Source organism: Macaca fascicularis, chromosome 14, assembly GCF_037993035.2.
Source record: "Macaca fascicularis isolate 582-1 chromosome 14, T2T-MFA8v1.1".
In the NCBI taxonomy this organism is placed as follows: domain Eukaryota; kingdom Metazoa; phylum Chordata; class Mammalia; order Primates; family Cercopithecidae; genus Macaca; species Macaca fascicularis.
Genome location: NC_088388.1, coordinates 107,402,633 through 107,421,714, shown reverse-complemented (window position 1 = coordinate 107,421,714; position 19,082 = coordinate 107,402,633). Strand labels below are relative to the sequence as shown.

General features: G+C 37.1%; 1 protein-coding gene across 1 annotated transcript in view; it reads left to right on the top strand.

The window, feature by feature from the left end:
• Positions 1-19,082, top strand: part of C14H11orf65 (chromosome 14 C11orf65 homolog) — a 75,443-nt gene that overhangs the window by 39,476 nt on the left and 16,885 nt on the right. Inside the window, exons 4-6 of the mRNA XM_005579535.4 lie at positions 12,269-12,322; positions 12,455-12,655; positions 13,854-13,984. Coding sequence (XP_005579592.2) covers positions 12,269-12,322; positions 12,455-12,655; positions 13,854-13,984 — 386 coding nt within the window. The remainder of the gene's footprint in view (positions 1-12,268; positions 12,323-12,454; positions 12,656-13,853; positions 13,985-19,082) is intronic.

The window sequence follows — 19,082 nt, the reverse complement described above, 5'->3', positions numbered from 1 at the left end:
GCATCAACTCTTTTGGCAGTATTCACTTTAGAGGTCCCAGCAGGATTGGCCCAGGCTTTGTGTGGCTTACATTGCAGTTCAAACTCTTTTTCTGCCTAGTTCTTCTTCCCTCCCCTTTCTTCCATAGGTATTGAGCCCTAATAAACCTGTGGCACTCAAACTTCATATAAGCATCTTCTTTTGGAAAACCTAATTTAAAATATTATTTAGTTCTTCTAAATTTTCTCTCAACAAATGCTTTATAGTTTTCTATAGAGAGGCCTTGCATCTCTTTTGTTAGGTTTATAACTTGCTTTTTAATGCTCCTATAAATGGTAATTACAAAATTTTTGTTTTCTTATTTTTGATGCTATTATGTAGAAAGACAATCAATTTTTGTATATTAGCTTTGTTCCCAACAACTTTGCAATCCTCATTTATTAATTCTAATAATGTGTACATTGATTATTTTGGATTTTCAATATAAACAATCATGACATCCTCAATGAGTTTGTTTTTCCCTTTTCAAGCACAATACATTTTATTTCTTTTGCTTGCCAATATACACTGGCTGGAGTCTTCAGTAATGGTGAATAGAAGTTATAACCACTGTCTTATTCTGGATTTCAGAGGGAAGGATCAATATTTCATCATTAAGTATGAGGTGTGCTATTTTTGTTTGTTTGTTATAGAATCCTTTTATCTGATTAAGGAAGTTTCCTTGTATTCCTGTTGAGCTAAAATAATTTTTTAATTTTGTTTTTAGAGGCCAGGTCTCACTCTGTTACCCAGACTGGAGTGCAGTGGTGCCATCATAGCTCACTACAGCCTCAACCTCGTGGGCTCAAGTGGTCCTTCCACCTCAGCCTCCCAGGTAACTGGGACCCCAGGTGTGGGCCACCATGCCCAACTAATTTTTTAAAAGTTTTTTTGTAGGGACAGAGTCTTCTTATGTTGCCCAGACTGGTCTCAAATTCTTGTCCTCAAGCAATCCTCCTGCCTTGCTTGGCCTTTGAAAGTGCTAGCATTATAGACGTGAGCCACCGTGCCCAGACAAGAGTTTTTTTAGAAATCCAAGAACAGATGCTAAATTTTATGAGACCTTTTTTGCTTTAATTAAGATACTATTTTTCTTTTGTTCTTATTTTTTGTTTGAATGTTAAATCTTCTTAGCATTCCTAGAATAGGTACATTTTGGTTATAATTATCTTATCCCTTTGAAATATCACTGAATTTAGGTTGCTAATATTTGGTATAAATATTTGCACCTGTGTTTCTGCAGCACATGTAATTTACTGTCTTTGTCAGATTTTGGTATCACATTTAACTGGCCTCCTAAGACAAACTGGGAATGTTTTTACTCTTTTTACTTTCTGAATTTCTTTTTCACATTGTTATTTTGTCCTTAAATGTACTTTGTAAGGATTTACTAATAAAGCCATCTGTGCCAGGAGTTTTCTCCATGAAAAGATTTTAAATTACAATTTAGAATTATAGTTCTATTTCTATTTTGTATTTCTTCTTGTGCTAGCTTTCATAAGTTATATTTTTCTAGGAAGTTTTCATATAAATTTTCAAATTTATTAGCTTAAAATTATTCATAATACCTCTTATGATCTTTCTAATGTCTTAGAATCTGTAATAGTTATCTTTATTTTATTCCTAGTATTGGTTATTTGCGTCTCCTCTTTTTATTCTTGAGCAGTCTCTTTGGAGTTTATTACTTTTGTTAGTCTTTTCCAAAAACAATTTTTAGCTTTGTTGTTTCTTTGTATTGTTCATTTGTGTCCTACCTCATCATTTTCTGCTGTTTATTATTTCCTTCTTTATATTTTCTTTGAATCTTGTTTGCTGTTGTTTTTCCAACTTTTTGAAATGGATGCTGAATTTACTGATTTGTAGCCTTTTCTGGTATATGTATTTAAGGACATAAATTTTTATCTAAGAATGGTTTTAGTTGCAGCTTACAAGTTTTGATATGTCATATTTTCATATCAAATTCAATTTAAAATATTTTAAAATTTCTACTTTATTTCAGTTATTTAGAATTGTACTTTTAAATTCCTGGACATTTGGAAATTAGCCAGTTATCTTTTTGTCCTCAGCCCTTATCTTGATTATGCTGTACTTTCAATCCTCTGTTAATTGTCTATTTTTAATAAATTTTTATCTGTACTTGAAAAGAATATATGTTTTCTAGTTATTGAGCATAGTATTGCATGGATGTCAGTTAGATCAAGTTTTTCAGTTATGTTGATCAAATCTTCTATAGCCTTACTGAATATTTTTGTCTAGTTATACTATCAGTTACTGAGAGATATGTATTAAAAGCTTGCACTATGACTGAATATATGTCTATTTTTCTGGTAGTTTATATATATTTGAGACCATGTTATTAAGTGAATACTTAAGGTTATCATATCTTTCTTGAATTGAACTTTTTATCATTATAAAGTGTATCCCTTAAGGTCTCAAATTTCTGGTATTAATACAACCACACCAACTGTCTCTTTTTTTTTTTTTAACAAATCAGAAAGTTTTATTGGCTGTAATATTGTGTTTCCTTTTTTTATTACCATACTTTAAGTTTTGGAATACATGTGCAGAATGTGCATGTTTGTTACATAGGTATACACATGCCATGGTGGTTTGCTGCACTCATCAACCTGTCATCTACATTAGGTATTTCTCCTAATGCTATCCCTCCCCTAGTCCTCCACCCCCCGACAGGCCCCGGAGTGTGATTTTCCCCTCCCTGTGTCCATGTGTTCGTTCTCACTGTTCAACTCCCATTATGAGTGAGAACATGTGCATACCAGCTGTCTCTTACTTGCATGGTATATCTTTCCTGTTATTTTACTTCCAACATTCTGAATATTTACATTTTTGCTGTGTCTTTTTGTAGGCAGCAGGGGTTTTGTTTGTTTGTTTGAGACAGAGTCTCATTCTGTTGCCCAGGTTAGAGTGAAGTGGCAGTATGTATCTCAGCTCACTGCAACCTCCACCTCCCGGGTTCAAGCATTTTTGTGCCCCAGCCTCCCCAGCAGTTGGAATTACAGGCATGCGCCACCACGCCCAGCTAATTTTTTGTATTTTTAGTAGAGATGGGGTTTTGCCATACTGCCCAGGCTGGTCTCAAACTCCTGAACTCAGGCAGTCCTCCCACCTCAGCCTCCCAAAGTGCTAGGATCACAGGCGTGAGCCTCTGTACCTGGCCTGGCAGCAGGTTGTTAGCTAACATTTTTTATCCAGTAAGATACTCTTTGTCTTTTGTCATAACATTTACTTCATTCACATGTAATGTAATTACTGATATTTGGGAATTTAAATCTACCCTGTTACTATTTACTCTCTTTATGTCTCAGACGTTCTACATTCTTTTTCAACATGTTATGGCCTTCTATGGGAATGAGTTTTTTTGTTTTATATTTTTCTCTATATATTATCATTCTTTTACACTTATTCAAGAGATTGCAACATGCATATTTGACTTATGAAATCATATATAGTTTTGCATTTTTATCTTCTCCCAGACAATGCACTTATTTCTCATTATCCCCTTTGACTTATATACTCTGGCTGTTATACTTTTAAATTCGCTATTGATGGATCTTATGGTAAGAGTACATTTAATTCAATAAGAAGCTGCCAAACTTTTTCCAAAGTTGCTGTGCCATTTTGCATTCCCACCAGCAAAGAATTACCGCTCCACATCCTTGCTAGCATCTAGTGTTGTCAGTATTTGAATTTGGTCCTTCTAACAGGTGTATAGAGGTATCTCATTGTTTTTGTTTTGTTGTTGTTGTTGTTTTGAGATGGAGTCTCTGTCTCCCAGGCTGGAGTGCAGTGGCACAATCTCGGCTCATTGCAACCTCTGCCTCCCAGATTCAAGTGATTCTCCTGCCTCAGTGTCCTGAGTAGCTGGTATTCACACCCCATCACACCCGTCTAATTTTTCATTTTTAGTAGAGACAGGGTTTCACCTGTTAGCCATGGCTGGTCTCAAACTCCTGACCTCAAGTGATCCACCTGCCTCAGCCTCTCAAAGTGCTGTGATTGCAGGCTTGAGCCACTATGCCAGGGCCCTCATTGTTGTTTTAATTTGTAATTCCCTAATGACATACAACGCTGACCATCTTTTCATATGCTTATGTGTCGTCTGTATATCTTCTCTAGTAAGATAGCTTTACAGGTCCTTTGCCCATTTTTAATTCAGATTGTTTGTTTTCTTATAGTGAAGGTTAAAGAGTTCTTTGTATATTTTAAATACCAGCCCTTTATCAGATATGTGTTTTGCAAGTATTTTCTTTCCAGTTTATGACTTGTCTTTTCATTATCTTAATGCCCTTCATTGAGTACAACTTTTTAATGAAGTCCATCCTATCTATTATGCTTTTGGTGTTATATCTAAAAAGTCATTACCAAAGCCAAGCTCACCTAGATTTCCTCCTGTGTTATCTTCTAAGAGTTATACAGTTTTGCATTTGATATTTAAGTTTTCATCCATTTTCAGTTACTGTTTTGTGAAAGGTGTAAGATCTTTGTCTAGATTTTTTTTTTTCTTGAACGTGGATTCCCACAATGTCCAAATGGTGTTCCAGCACCATTTGTTGAAGACTATTCTTTCTCCACTAAATTGCCTTTGCTCCTTTGTCGGAGAATAGTTAACTATGTTTGTGTGGGTCTGTTTCTGGGCTCTCTGTTCTGTTCCGTTGATTTATTTGTCTATTCTTTTACCAGTACCACACTGTCTTGATTATTGTTGTTTCATGGTAGGTCTTGAAGTTGGGTAGTGTCAATTCTCCAACTTTGTTGTTCACCTTCAATATTGTAGTGGCTATTCTGGGTCTTTTGCCTTTCCACTTAAAATTTATAATCAGTTTGTCCTTATACATAAAATAAGTTCCTGGGATTTTGATTGAGATTGCATCGAATCTATAGATCAAGAAAGAAGGGAAGAGCAGACATCTCGACAATATTGAGTCTTCCTATTCGGGTGTATGGAATCTCTCTCCATTCATTTAAATCTTTGATTTCCTTTATCACAGTCTTGTAGTTTCCCTCATATTGATTTTTATATATTTTGTTAGATTTATACCTAAGTATTTTACTTTTTTGGGTGCTGATATAAATGACATTGTGTTTTAAAATTTCAAATTCCGGTTGCTTATTGCTGGTTTATAATAAAGCCGTTGATTAGTGTATTAACCTTGTGATTCATTGGGATTTTTTAACATAGACGATCATGTCATCTGTGAACAAAGACAGTTCTTTTTCCCCCTTCTCAATCTGTATACTTTTCATTTTCCTTTCTTGTTTTATTGCATTAGCTAGGACTTCCAGTGTGATGTTGAATAGAAAAGGTGAGGGGACATCTTTGTAGGAAAACATTTAGTTTCTCACCATTAAGTATGATGTCAAGTGTATATTTCTTATAGATATTATTAAGTAGAGGAGGTTCCCCTCTAGTCGTAGTTTGCTAAAGTTTTTATCATGAATGGGTGTTGAATTTGTGCGAAAATTTGTTTATTATCCTTTTTAGTGTCCATGCAATCAGTAGTGATGACCTGTATTTTTCTTCTTTTTTTTCTTCACCATTTTCATTCTTGCCAAATTTTATTCCAAAAAAAAGGGGATGTGTGTGGAAGATTAAGATGTCCATGAAGAGTAACCCATCATCATGACAATAAAGTATTCAATTAGACAGAAATGACAAGGACCATTTCTGATGTTAGTAATGTGTAATATCTGTCTTTTTTTCTTAGTTACCCTAGCCAGGAGCTTACCAATTTTATTGATCTTTTCAAACCAGCTTTTTGTTTCTCTTCTCTCTAGATTTCTTGTTATCAATTTCATTGATTTCTGCTCTAATCTTTATTATTTATTTTCTTCTGCTTGCTTTGAATTTAATTTGCCTTGCTTTTCTAGTCCCTCAAGGCAGAACATTAGATTATTTCATTCAGATCTTTTTTGTTTTCTAATACACACATTCAGTACTATAAATTTTCCTGTAAGCTCTGTTTTTGCTGAATCCCTTAAATTTTAGTCAGTTATATTTTCATTTTCATTTATTTCAAAGTATTTTTAACTTCTCTTCAGGCTCTTTATTTGACCTACTTGTTATTTAGAAATGTGTTATTTAATTTTCAAGTTTTGGAGTTTTCCAGCTATCTCTCTGTTACTGATTTCTAGTTTAATACTATTGAGGTATGAGAGTATATTTTGTATGATTTCTATTCCTTTTAAATTTGTTAAGATAGGCCCATATATGACAAATCCACAGCTAATATTGGAACAGGGAAAAGTTGAAAGCACTTCCTGTAAGAACTAGAAAAAGACAAGGATGCTCATTATTACCACTCCTATTCAGGACAGTATTGAAGTCCTAGCCAGAGCAATCAGGCAAGAGAAGGAAATAAAAGGCATTCAAATGGGAAAATAAGAAGTCAGAGTCTCTTTTTTTTTACTGATGACATGATCTTATATATATATCAAATGTTCTGACATAGAAGTGGGTGCTAAAAATGTATACACATGAATGTAGAGAGTGGAGTGATAGACAATGGAGAGTTGGAATGATGAGCTGGTTGGAGGGAAGTGGAGGATGAGAAATTAGTTAATGGATACAATGTACATTAATTGGGTGATGGATACTCTAAAAGTCCTGACTTGACCACTCTGCATTCTATGTTTGTAACAAAATTGCACATGTACTGCATAAATTTGTACAAATAAAAAAATGTGTTAAGGTGTGTTTTATGGCCCAAAACGTGGTCTGTCTTGCCAAATAATTTGTCTGTGCTTGAGAAGAATATGTATTCTGTTGTTCGAAGAAGTGTTTTATAAATGTCAATTGGATCCAGTTAATTTATGCTGCTGTTCAGTTCAATTATGGCCTTACTGGTTTTCTGCCTTGCTGAATCTGTCAATTACCGATAGAGGGTTATTGAAATCTCCAATTATAATAGTAAATTACTATATTTTTTCTTGCAGTTTTATCAGTTTTTGCTTCACATATTTTGCTGCTTTGTTGTTAAGTACTTACATTATCATCATGTAATGCTCCATTTAGTCCTGACAATTTTCCTTGATCTGAATTTGGCCTTGCCTGAAATTAGTATAGCAGTTTGGTTTTCATTCTATTAGTATCATATGTCTTTCTTCTTTCTTCTTTCTTCCTCTTCGATAAAGCCTCACTCTGTTGTCCAGGTTGGAGTGCGGTGGTGTCATAATGGGTCACTGCAGCCCTTGACCTCCCAGGCTCAAGTGATCCTCCCGCCCCAGCCTCTGAAGTAGCTGGGACTACTAGTGCATGCCACCACACCCAGCTAATTTTAAATTTTTTTGTGTGGAGTCAGAGTCTCACTATATTGCCCAGGTTGGTCTTTGTTCTTTTCTTTGTTATTAATCTGTGTCTTTATATTTAAAGTGGGTTGCTTGTGGATAACATATAGTTGGGTCTTGATTTTTTATTCACTCTGACAGTCTCTGATATGCCCTTTTTAATTGGTATAGGTAGATCATTGACATTTAAAGTTGTTGATATAGTTCAATTGATATTTATTCTATTTGTAATTGTTTCCTGTTTGTTGCCATTTTTTTTTCTATATTCCTTTCTTTTTCTGCCTTCTCTGGTTTTAAGTGAGCATTTTATATGATTTCATGTGTATGTTTTACATGTAAATAGACTAAAGAACCCAAATGAAAGCAAAGGTTGTCAGACTGACAAAAACCCTATCTATTTATTATTTTTCAGGCATACTTTAAACAATAAGAATAGAAAACAATAAGAATAAGACAATGGAAAAATATACATCATGCAAACTTTAATTAAAAGAAAGTCAGACCAGGCACGGTGGCTCACGCCTATAATCCCAACACTTTGGGAGGTCGAGGTGGGTGGATAACTTGAGGTCAGGCATTCGAGACCAGCTTGGCCAACATGGTGAAACCCCGTTTCTACTAAAAATACAAAATTTAGTCAGGCAAAAGTTAGTCCCAGCTACTCGGGAAGCTGAGGCAGGAAAATCACTTGAACCCGGGAGGGGGAGGTTGCAGTGAGCTGAGATCACACCACTGCACTCCAGCCTGGATGACAGAGTGAGACTCCATCTCAAAAAAAAAAAAAAAGAAAGAAAATCAGTGTCATTATGTTAGTATTGGACAAATTAAGCTTTAAGGAATAAAGTTTGTGAGCTATAAAGAGGGCAGTTTCATAATGATAGAGTAAGTTCAACAGAAAAATATAAAAATTCTGTACTTATAAGACAAAAATTTACATAATTACCAGAAGAAATATAGTAATCATCAAGCATAGTCAAAGATTTTAACACAACTCTCTTGGTAACTGATAGAAACAAGCATGCAAAAAAATTTAGTACAGATATTGTAGATTTTAAATTCTTTACCTGATTGATATAGAGAGAGAACACTGTTACTACTTTTGCAACACTGCAAAATGTCTGAAGTTCTGCAAAAGTAATGTTGTTTTTAAGTGCATAGAAAATGTTTCCCATAATAGATCACATGCTTGGATTTAATGAAAGTGTCAACAAATTTCCAAGGTTTGAAATCACAGAGAATGTTTTCTAGTCTCAGTGGAATTAAACAAAAAATTAATGAGAGTACAGAAGTAGAAAACCACCACATTTTTGCGAATTAAGCACATGAGATTAAATAATCTATGGATTAAAAGAGAAAATTAGAATATATTTTATACTAAGTCATAATGAAAATATGACATCAAAACTTGTGGAATGTATCTAAAGTAGAGCTCAGACAGAAATTTATGCCTCTAAATGCAAATATTAGAAAATAAGAAAAATTAAAAATCAGTTTACCAAGTTTATACTTCAAGCTAGAAAAAGATAACCAAATTAATCCCAAAGAAAGTAAAAGGAAGGGGGCCGGGCATGGTGGCTCATGCCAGTAATCCCAGCAGTTTGGGAGGCTGAAGCAGGGGGATCACGAGGTTAGGAGTTTGAGACCAGCCTGACCAACATGGTGAAGCCCCGTCTCTACTAAAACTACAAAAAAATTAGTCGTGGTCGTGCGCGCTTCTGATCCCACCTACTCAGGAGGCTGAGGTAGGAGAATCGCTTGAACTCAGGAGGCAGAGGTTGTAGTGAGCCAAGATCGGGCCACTGCACCCCAGACTGGGCGACAGAGCAAGACTCTGTCTCAAAAAAAAAAAACAAAAAAACAGTGAAAGGAAGGAAATAGTGAAGATAAAATCAGGTATCAATGAATAGAAAGTAGAAGTGGCTGGCAGGGTGGTTTACACCTGTAATCCCAGCACTTTGGGAAGCCAAGGTGCACAGATCGCTTGAGCCCAGGAGTTTGAGACCAGCCTGGGCAACATGGAGAAACCCCTTACCTACAAAAAATAAAAAAAAAATTAGCCTGTCACGGTGGTGCATGCCTGTAGTCCCAGCTACTTGGAATGGTTAGGTAGAAGGATCAGTTGAACTGGGGAGGTTGAGGCTGCATTTAACCATGATGGTGCCACTATGCAAGTAAAAGCCAGTTGGTTCACTGAATAGGTTAATAAAATTGATAAACCGCTAGCATGACTGATAGATCCATATGGCCAATAAGCATATGCAAGGTGCTCAGCATGGTTAGTCATACGAAAATACAAATAAAAACTACAGTGAGCTACCATTATAACCCCACCAGAATGGCTAAAATTAGAAGGATTGACAGTACCAAATGTTGATAAGGAGACGGAGCAACCAGAACTCTCATATATTGCTGGTACGAGGTTGTTCACAAAAATTTGGAAAACTCTTTGGTAGTCACTAGTACAGCAAATTACAGATGTTCCTTGGCTTATGGCAGTGTTATGTTAAGATAAACTCATCGTAAAGTGAAAATATCATAAGTAAAAACTGCATTAAATACACCTAACCTGCCAAACATAACTTACCAGTTTAACTTAGTCTATACTGTAGAGCAGCAGTCCTAACTTTTTGGTGCCAGGGACTGGTTTAGTGGAAGATAATTTTACCACAGACTTGGGATATGGAGGATGGTTTTGGGATGAAATTGTTCTACTGCAGATCACCAGGCATTAGATTCTCATAAGGCGTGTGCAACCTAGATCCTGTGCATGTGCAGTTCACAAGCGGGTTTGTGTGCCTGTGAGAATCTGATGCTGCTGCTGATCTGACAGGATGGGGAGCTCAGGCAGTAATGCTCCTGACGCTCACCTCCTGCTGTGCGGCTCAGTCCTAACAGGCCACGGACTGGTACCAGTCCATGGCCTGGGGGTTGGGGACCCCTGTTGTAGAGTATCAGTTGTTTACCCTCATGATCATGTGACTGACTGGAAGCTGTGGCTTACTGCCACTGCCCAGCATCACAACAAGAGCATCATACCACATATTGCTGGCCTGGGAAAAGATCAAAATTCAAAATTTGAAGTGTGATTTCTACTGAATGCATATCACTTTCACACCATTGTAGTCAAAATTGTAAGTTGAACCACTGTAAGTCAGGGCCATCTATATACTTACGTACCATATATACCTCATGACCTCTCATATTTCATTTCTGGGTATGTAACAAAGAGAAATGATTGCTATAACCCACAGAAGACATAAAAATGAATGTTCACAGTAGTTTTATTCATTTTAACCCAAAACTAGAGACATATCAAATGTCCAACAATAATATAAATTGTCATATATTCTATTATATGATGGAATGGTAGATAGCAGTGAAAAAGAACTAACTGCTGCTATCTACAACTACATACATGAATCTTAGAGATTTATCACAGATGCATGTTGAGCAAAAGAAGCCAAGCACAAGAGAGTACAATACATATGTAAAAATTCATGGAGCTGTACACTTAAGATCTGTCCACCTTAGTGAAAAAATGTATATATGTATATTATTACAGTTCAAATACAGAAAATAGGTTTTACAATAGGATCTCACACTTCTTATTTGAATTCATAAAATTTTTAGTCAAGAGAAGATTATTTGGCAAAATTAATGTTGTCTTTAAGATTCTACAGTTTGAATAGCATCTGTTTTCTGATCTAACCTAATATGATCAGGAGACCAGATTGAACTGCCTTCTGATAAAGGACCAAGAATTTTTTTCTCTACTTTCCATTTGGTGCAGCATACCAAACTAAAATCTAGAAAACCTATTATATACAATTCTTACATTATTTTATTTTATTTTATATATTTATTTATTGAGACGGAGTCTCTGTCACCCAGGCTGGAGTGCAGTGGTGCAATCTCTGCTCACTGCAGCCTCCACCTCCCCGGTTCAAGCGATTCTCCTGCCTCAGCCTCGAGAGTAGCTGGAATTAACAGACACCCAATACCACACCCAGCTAAATTTTGTATTTTTAGTAGAGACGAGGTTTTACCATGTTGGCCAGGCTGGCTTCAGAACTCCTTACCTTAAACAATCCACCCTCCTCAGCCTCCCAAAGTGTTGGGATTACAGGTATGAACCACCACGCCTAGCCGAGAATTTTAAACATGGCTTTTTAAATTTAACAATAGCTAATTAGAAAAGGTCATCTACTGTTGAATTTAGGTTGCTCAGTCATAATTTTTTCTTTGAATTTACCTATAAGATAATATTTTATATGTAATATTTGACGACTTATTTAAAAGTTAAATTTTATGAGTAAAAAATTACTTGGCTTTTATGTTTATATATTGTATAAAGAGGAAACAGTTTGGTATCATTTTTTCATTTAACATAGAAGCTGTATTAGTTATTGATGTCCATAAGAAATTAAGTACTTAGCTTATAAAATATTTACTAATTACAAAAAAATTTTTTAAATGGCTGAGCACCTTGGCTCATGCCTGTAATCTCAGCACTTTGGGAGGCCAAGACAGGAGTATCAGTTGAGGCCAAGAATTCGAGACCAACCTGGCAACATAGACTCTTGTCTCTACATGAAAAAAAATAAATAAATACAGAATTAACCAGGCATGGTGGTGCATACCTGTAGTCTCAGCTATTTGGGAGGCCAAGATGGGAGCATTGCTTGAGCCCAAGAGGTTAAGGCTGCAGTGAGCTGAGATTGTGCCACCACACTCCAGCCTGGGCAACAAAGTGAAATTCCATCTCAAAAAAATTTTTTAAACAATTTTTCTAATTTAAAATTGATTGTCTGAGGTTGGTTCACTTGACCTATTTCCTAAATAGTCAATATTTAGCAATTATTTAAAATAATAGAATGAGAAGTAGTGAATTGATACATACAGAATCCTGAAGAATAATATATAAGAATGATATATTTTCTTATAGGCAGAGCTTCTAGATGCTGCTGCTGGCATTCATGTGCGATTCAGATTAGGTGGAGTAAGTATGGATGAATGCTTATTTGGTAGTTTTAAGGCACATTTTTATGAAATTAAAACAATGTAATTTTTTAAATGTAAAACATTTTTGTAGTTAACATTACAATGGTTCTTTGAACTTTTCCATCTACAGGTTAAATTTCCACCTGATATATACTATAAGATTTTTACTCACAGACCTATTGAAGATCTGTGTGCTAACAGCCCTAGAAATTATGCAAAACTTCCAGCAAAGCATACATCTCATAATAAAAATGATCATCTTCAGGAAGAGGATCATAGTGGCTGGTATCATCGTATAGAAAACAATGGCTGGAGGCCAGTTTCTGATACAGTAAGAAAAATGTTAATTTTTAATCTTATGTATTTAGAAACCCATTTGTATTTTTGTATTTAATTTTAAAATTAATTTTAAAATTATTTTTTAAAATAATAAATCCTAGTAATTTAATTGATACATTTTGCTTAAGTTAGCTACTCGGGGGTTGCTAATAATACTTCAAGGCACAGCAATTTATCTTTTTATTACATTTAATTTTACTTTTAATTATCCACTTTGAATCTAGGCCATCTTTAGATACCCTCTGGTACTCAGCAGATTATATACTCAATATGCGGATTGTAGAATGTGGTTGTTGAATATATTAACACTAAGTATGACCAGGCACTGTGGCTCATGCCTGTAATCCCAGCACTTTGAGCTGAGATGGCACCACTGCACTCCAGCCTGGGCAACAGAGTGAGACTCTGTCTCAAAAAAAAACAAACAACAACAACAAAAACAAACAAAAGAATATACCAAGTATGAAAAGTAAAAATGATCAAGGTATGAATTCATTCATTTGTTTAATAAACTATTGCATATCAACCATATACCAGACATTGTTCTGGATGCAGGGGATAGACTTAAATAGTTTGCCTTTCAATTAGGGAGACAGTCAAGTAAACAGGATATTTCAGTACAGTGTAGTAAATATGTTAAGTGGTTTAATAAGGGCAAATATATAGTGTTTGGAAGGATTAACAAACTCTCCTTATTATCTAGGGTATGTGTGATAGAGCAGGGGGAATGAGCTGGAGGGTGAATATAGACAACCAGTTAGGAGAAAGTGTCATAACGGGGAAACCACAAAGTCTTAGGACATGGTACAGGGACTTCTGCATTCCTAAAGGGTGGCTGTACTCCTTGAGAATTAGAGTCATCAAAAGCCATCAGCACTAAGAGTAGGTCAGGTCTATTCATAAGAGAAGATGAGACACTCTTAGAATATATCTGTTTATCCATTCAACAAATACTTATTAAGTACCTCAGTACACTAGTACTTTGTTGGTCTATCTGTAGCATGTGCTTCTGAAGGCTGAGTGTACTCCTCACCCGTCACTTAATTAGAAATACCTTGAAAGTATCTATCCTTTCCTCTGTTTCTATCTTGGCATATTCCTACTGAACACACAGAAGTTCTTTTCTATTGCCAGATAACCTCACAATCAATATTTCAACATTTTGTATATTCATTTTTGTTTCTCAATAGTTTTGGCTATCTACTGACAGTATAGTGGTAGAAGACAAAAAGGAAAGTGAATTCCATTTCTCTAAACTGAAGAGAAGGCAAGACTTGGAAAAGAAAAGAAAACTTAGAAAAATAGAGTGGATGAGGCAAATGTAAGTTGATGAAACACTTACTAAGGAAATATGTAGTATTTGGGGGAAAAAACAAATTTGAAATGAGGTATTGCTCCTCACAAGAGGGCATTAGCTGCAGGGGGTCTGCCTGCAGACCCTGACTCAAACGACGAATGAATAAAATGCACACTGACACACAGATACTCTGTTTTGCCCATCCTGCTGAGTGTCCGACCGCCTACACACCAAGAGAGGCTTGTCACTGCGGCTGGCCCCTGTCAGCTAGGGAGACTCATATTTATTCATTAAGATTAGTTAACAAAAGCTTGAGTCAACGCCATTAGAGGGTAACTGACATTGTGGACTTCCCCAGTAAAAAGCACACATCAAAGGCTTGTCTTAAGACCACATGAGTAAACAAGCTAACTAGATAAAACTTCCCCACATCCCGTTGTTTACTACTTTAAACTTTTTAACTAAAGGTAATGGGACCAGGCCGCCTTCGGCCCGGTCTATTACCGAAGTCATGTGAAAACCCTTAGGCCTTCCAAAAAGGTTTTGTGGCCATCATAACTAATATTTTTCCCAGCAGCCTGATTGAATCCCAACATTGGAGAACTATACCGCCTGATTTCAAGACTTACAAAGCTACTGTAATCATGATATTGTAGTATTGGCATATAGACAGACATATAGGTCAATGGAGCAGAATATGGAATTGTGAAATAAACCCCCATGTGGCTGGGCATGGTGGCTCACGTCTGTAACCCCAGCACTTTAGGAGGCCGAGGTGGGCGGATCGCGAGGTCGGGAGATCGAGACCATCCTGGCTAACACGGTGAAACCCCGTCTCTAGTTAAAAGGAAAAAAAAAAAAAAATTAACCGGGAGTAGTGGCGGGCGCCTGTAGTCCCAGCTACTCGGGAGGCTGAGGCAGGAGAATGGCGTGAACCTGGGAGGCGGAGCTTTCAGTGAACCGAGATCACGCCACTGCACTCCAGCCTGGGCGACAGAGCGAGACTCCCTCTCAGAACAAACAAACAAAAGTATCAAAGACAGAAAGTGGAAGTTACAAGGCTTTTTAAGGCCTTATCTTGGAAGTCACAGCAACATTTATTCTGCATTCCGTTGGTCAAACTCAAGTCCTAACAGTCCTAAGGGGGTCAAGTAAAAGGTGGGACTCACAGGAAGTTCCATATACATTACAGCTTCACTTGCAGTACAGAGGGGAAGGGAAGTCCTTCCGCCGGGATAGAACCTCAAGTAGCATACCTGGTTGTATATTGTGCCTGGAAGAAAAGATGGCCAGAAGTACAGATCTATAGATGGATGGTGACTGATGGTTTGCCTGGATGGTCAGGGATTTGGAAAGAACATGGGTTAGAAAATTGGTGACAAGTGGTCTGGGGAAGAGGTATGTGCAGACTTCTCCAAATGGGCACCAAGTGAGAAGATGCTTGTGTCCTATGTGAATGCTCACCAAAGAACAATCTCAGCAGAGGAGAATCTTAATAGTCAGGTGAGCAAGATGACTCATTCCTTGGAATCAGTCTTTCCCCGCAGCCACTGCTATCCTTTCACTATCCAGCCTGGATGACAGAGTGAGACTCTGTCTCAAAATAAATAAATAAATAAACCCCATGTATAGTGTTAATTAATTTTCAACAGAGGTGCCAAGGGAACTTAATTGGGAAAAAATGGTCTTTTCAACAAATTGAATATTCAAATGCAGAAAAATGAAACTTGAGTGTTATCTTACAGTATGTGTAAAATTAACTGAAAGGAGATCATAGATCTAAATATAAGAACAAAAACCATAAAGCATCTAAAAGTAATTGATGGAGAAAATCTTAGTGTCTTTTGTTCTGGCCAAGATTTTTTAAAGAGGAAACAGAAGCTAGGAACTATAAAAGAAACAATTTTAAATTTTACTTCATCAAAATTAAAAGCTTTTGTTCTTTGACGTGTTACAAAAATAAAAATACAAGCCACAGACAGGGATAAAACATTTGCAAAATATATATCTGACAAAGGTCTTGAATCAAGAATATGTTAAAAAAAAAAAACACCTCTCAGTCACATTTTAAAGTGGGCAAAAAATTTGAATAAACACTCCATCAGTGAAGATATATACATAGCAAATTAGCATAACTCAACCAGTGACTGTCATTAATCATTAGAGAAGTGCTAACTAAAACGATAATGAGATACCACTACACACCCACTAGAATGACTGAAATAGTCTGTCATGCCAATTGTTGGCAAGGATATGGAGCAAATGCCAATTAGTGTGTGTACTTCAGAAAACAGTTTGGCAGGTTTTTTTAAACAAGTAAACACACCAACTATTCTACCTAGTCATTCCACCCCTACATATTTACCCAATTGAAATAAAAACATGTCCACAGAAAGATTGTATGTGAATATTCATAGCTGGTTTATTTGTCATTGTAATAGTGAAAAACCAGAAACAGCACAAATGTGCATCAGCAGGTGAATGGATAAATAAGTGGTAGGATATCTGCACAAAGGAATACTACTCAGCAGTGCAACAGAATGAACTACTGATACACAGAACGACATGGACAAACCTCAAAATAATGCTGAATGAAATAAATCTGTCAAAAAAGAGTACATACTCTATGATTTCATATACATACAGTTCTAGAAGACATAAATCTGAAGTGACATAAAGCAGATCAGTAGTTGTCTGGAGATAGAAAAGAGGAAAGAGAGAGGGATTCCAAAGGAGTACGAGGAAACTTTGGAGGGTGATGGATAGATTCATTTTTTATGGTAGTGATGGATTTACAGGTATAATGGACATATCAAAACTGTACATTGTACAATTTAAATATGTGTAGTTTATTGTACATCAACCATACCTCAATAAAATAGTAAAATAAAAAAATGTAAAAATCTGTGCAGAAAATCAGAAGACTTCCCTGGCAGCTCTGGAGCGGTCCTTTATCTCATAGCCGCAGCATGGGTTGAGGGCAACCCTGGGTTCCATTGCAAGGGTCACAGGATTACAATGCCTACAGTACTACCAAATGCTTAACCCTGCCAGGTCTTTTGCACTAAGATAAGGGGAGAAGAAGTAGAACCCTGAGCCCTGGGATTAGGACATTTGGGCAAACATACACAAGGCTAAGAATCTTGAACTTCCAAAGTGCCTTGTTGGTGTAGGGAACCCTTGCTCTCCCTTTTGAGGGAAGCAGCGCAGCCCTTTTCTGCATAAAAGCCTTTCAGTGACTGCAGTGGCACAGTTGCCACACACACGTATGCTGATTCTCCTCAGGATTCCTCCTCCACTATTTCTCATTGCCTTTAGCTCACAAGGAGATTTGTATTTCAGGACAGCCCAGACAAAGGTACAGGGTCCACTCCAAGAGGAGATCGTTTATAAACCAGAAGAGTTACAAGAAATTACTAATCTATATTGCCAGGAGTCTCAGAAGCATTGTGTGAGGGTGGATTCTAAGGCTGTTAGATCAAGAGTTGGCTGAGCCAAATTTACTGATATGGCCATACTCACCTGGGATTGTGGATTTAATATTTTGGCCAGAAATTATGTTAATGGTCTGTTAAGTTAGCTAATCAAAGCCTGATTTAGGTAGAGCCAACCAAAGCTCAACCTTTGCAAAATGCTGGAACTTCTCTGGTATACTATAGTGTAGCAGGATTGATAAGGAATCAGAGAGACCGATGGGATTGAGGAGGATATTTATTATTTTAGGTGTACCAGCCCAGTCAGATTAACATCCAAAGGACTGAGCCCTGAACAGAGTTAAGTTACCTTTTAAGCACTTCATGGAGTTGGGGGAGATCTGTGCAGGGGGAAGCATGTTACAGAAGCGAGAAATCATAGTTAATTCAATTAATTGAGACATGCATTACATCATTTCTTACTTTTCAAGGAAAACATGTTTTATGACTTGAGTTTATTTGTCTAGTGACCTTGCAGCTGCACAGCTAGAGAAACAGGGTCTTTACAATGCCTAGGAAAGGAGGAGAGATAAGGCTCACTAGCCACAGAAAAACAGGCAGTTAATTTTTAAAGCACTTCAGCTCTTACTCCTTCTCAGAGGGAATTGGGTTTTCTTATGTACAGCTGAGTTTCTGTTTACACATTCTTTAATTTTTTTAAATTCCTGTTCCATTAGAAAAAAGATTTCTAAAAGTTCAGGGAATTGTGTGTTTGTTTCTGTTATGTGCAATCTACTTACCCACCATCTAGCCATCACCTCAGGAAGTCCCAGGAGATACCTTTTTCATCAAGCTATGAAGTAATAGCTTGGTGAAGGGAGCAGCATATTTCTTTCTCTCTCTCTCTTTTTTTTTCTTTGAGACGGAGTCTGTCACCCAGACTGGAGTGCAGTGGCGCAATCTCGGCTCACTGCAACCTCTGCCTCCTGGGTTCAAGCAATTCTCCTGCCTCAGCCTCCCGAGAAGCTGGGATAACAGGCATGCACCACCATGCCTGGCTAATTTTTTTGTATTTTTAGTAGAGACAGGGTTTCACCATATTGGCCAGGCTGGTCTCGAACTCCTGACCTTGTGATCTGCCTGCCTGGGCCTCCCAAAGTGCTGGGATTACAGGCGTGAGCCACCATGTCTGGCCCAGGAGCAGCATATTTCTTGATGAACTCTGTGGTGGCTGTCCTTTACAAGGCTGGAGATGACAGTGGGGAAAGCTATGATGGAACTGGTCCCTTTAGTTCACTGGGACTAATGGAACTTTGAAGTGGTAGAGGTCAGGTGATGACACAATTGCAGTGAGGCTTCCAGATATGGCTTCTTCAACAGAGCAAATCAACACAGCGCCAGGTACCTGGTATGCTGCAGCTGACCTGGCAAATGTGTTCTTTCCCATCCTGATCACTAAGCAATAGGAGATGCAGTCTGCATTTTCATGGAAAGAACAGAGTGTTTTTACATCTTGCTCCCGAAAATATATCAGCTTTCCTGCTCTTGTCCCCAGGGGCTTGTACATCTGTTTCCATAGAACATTATGGCTGTCCATTACATTGATGACCTTACCTTGATTGGATGTGGTGAGCAGAAAATAACAGCTCCTTGGTGGCTTAGTAGGACAAATGCACACTAAAAGGAGGCAGATAAACTTTGCAAAAAGT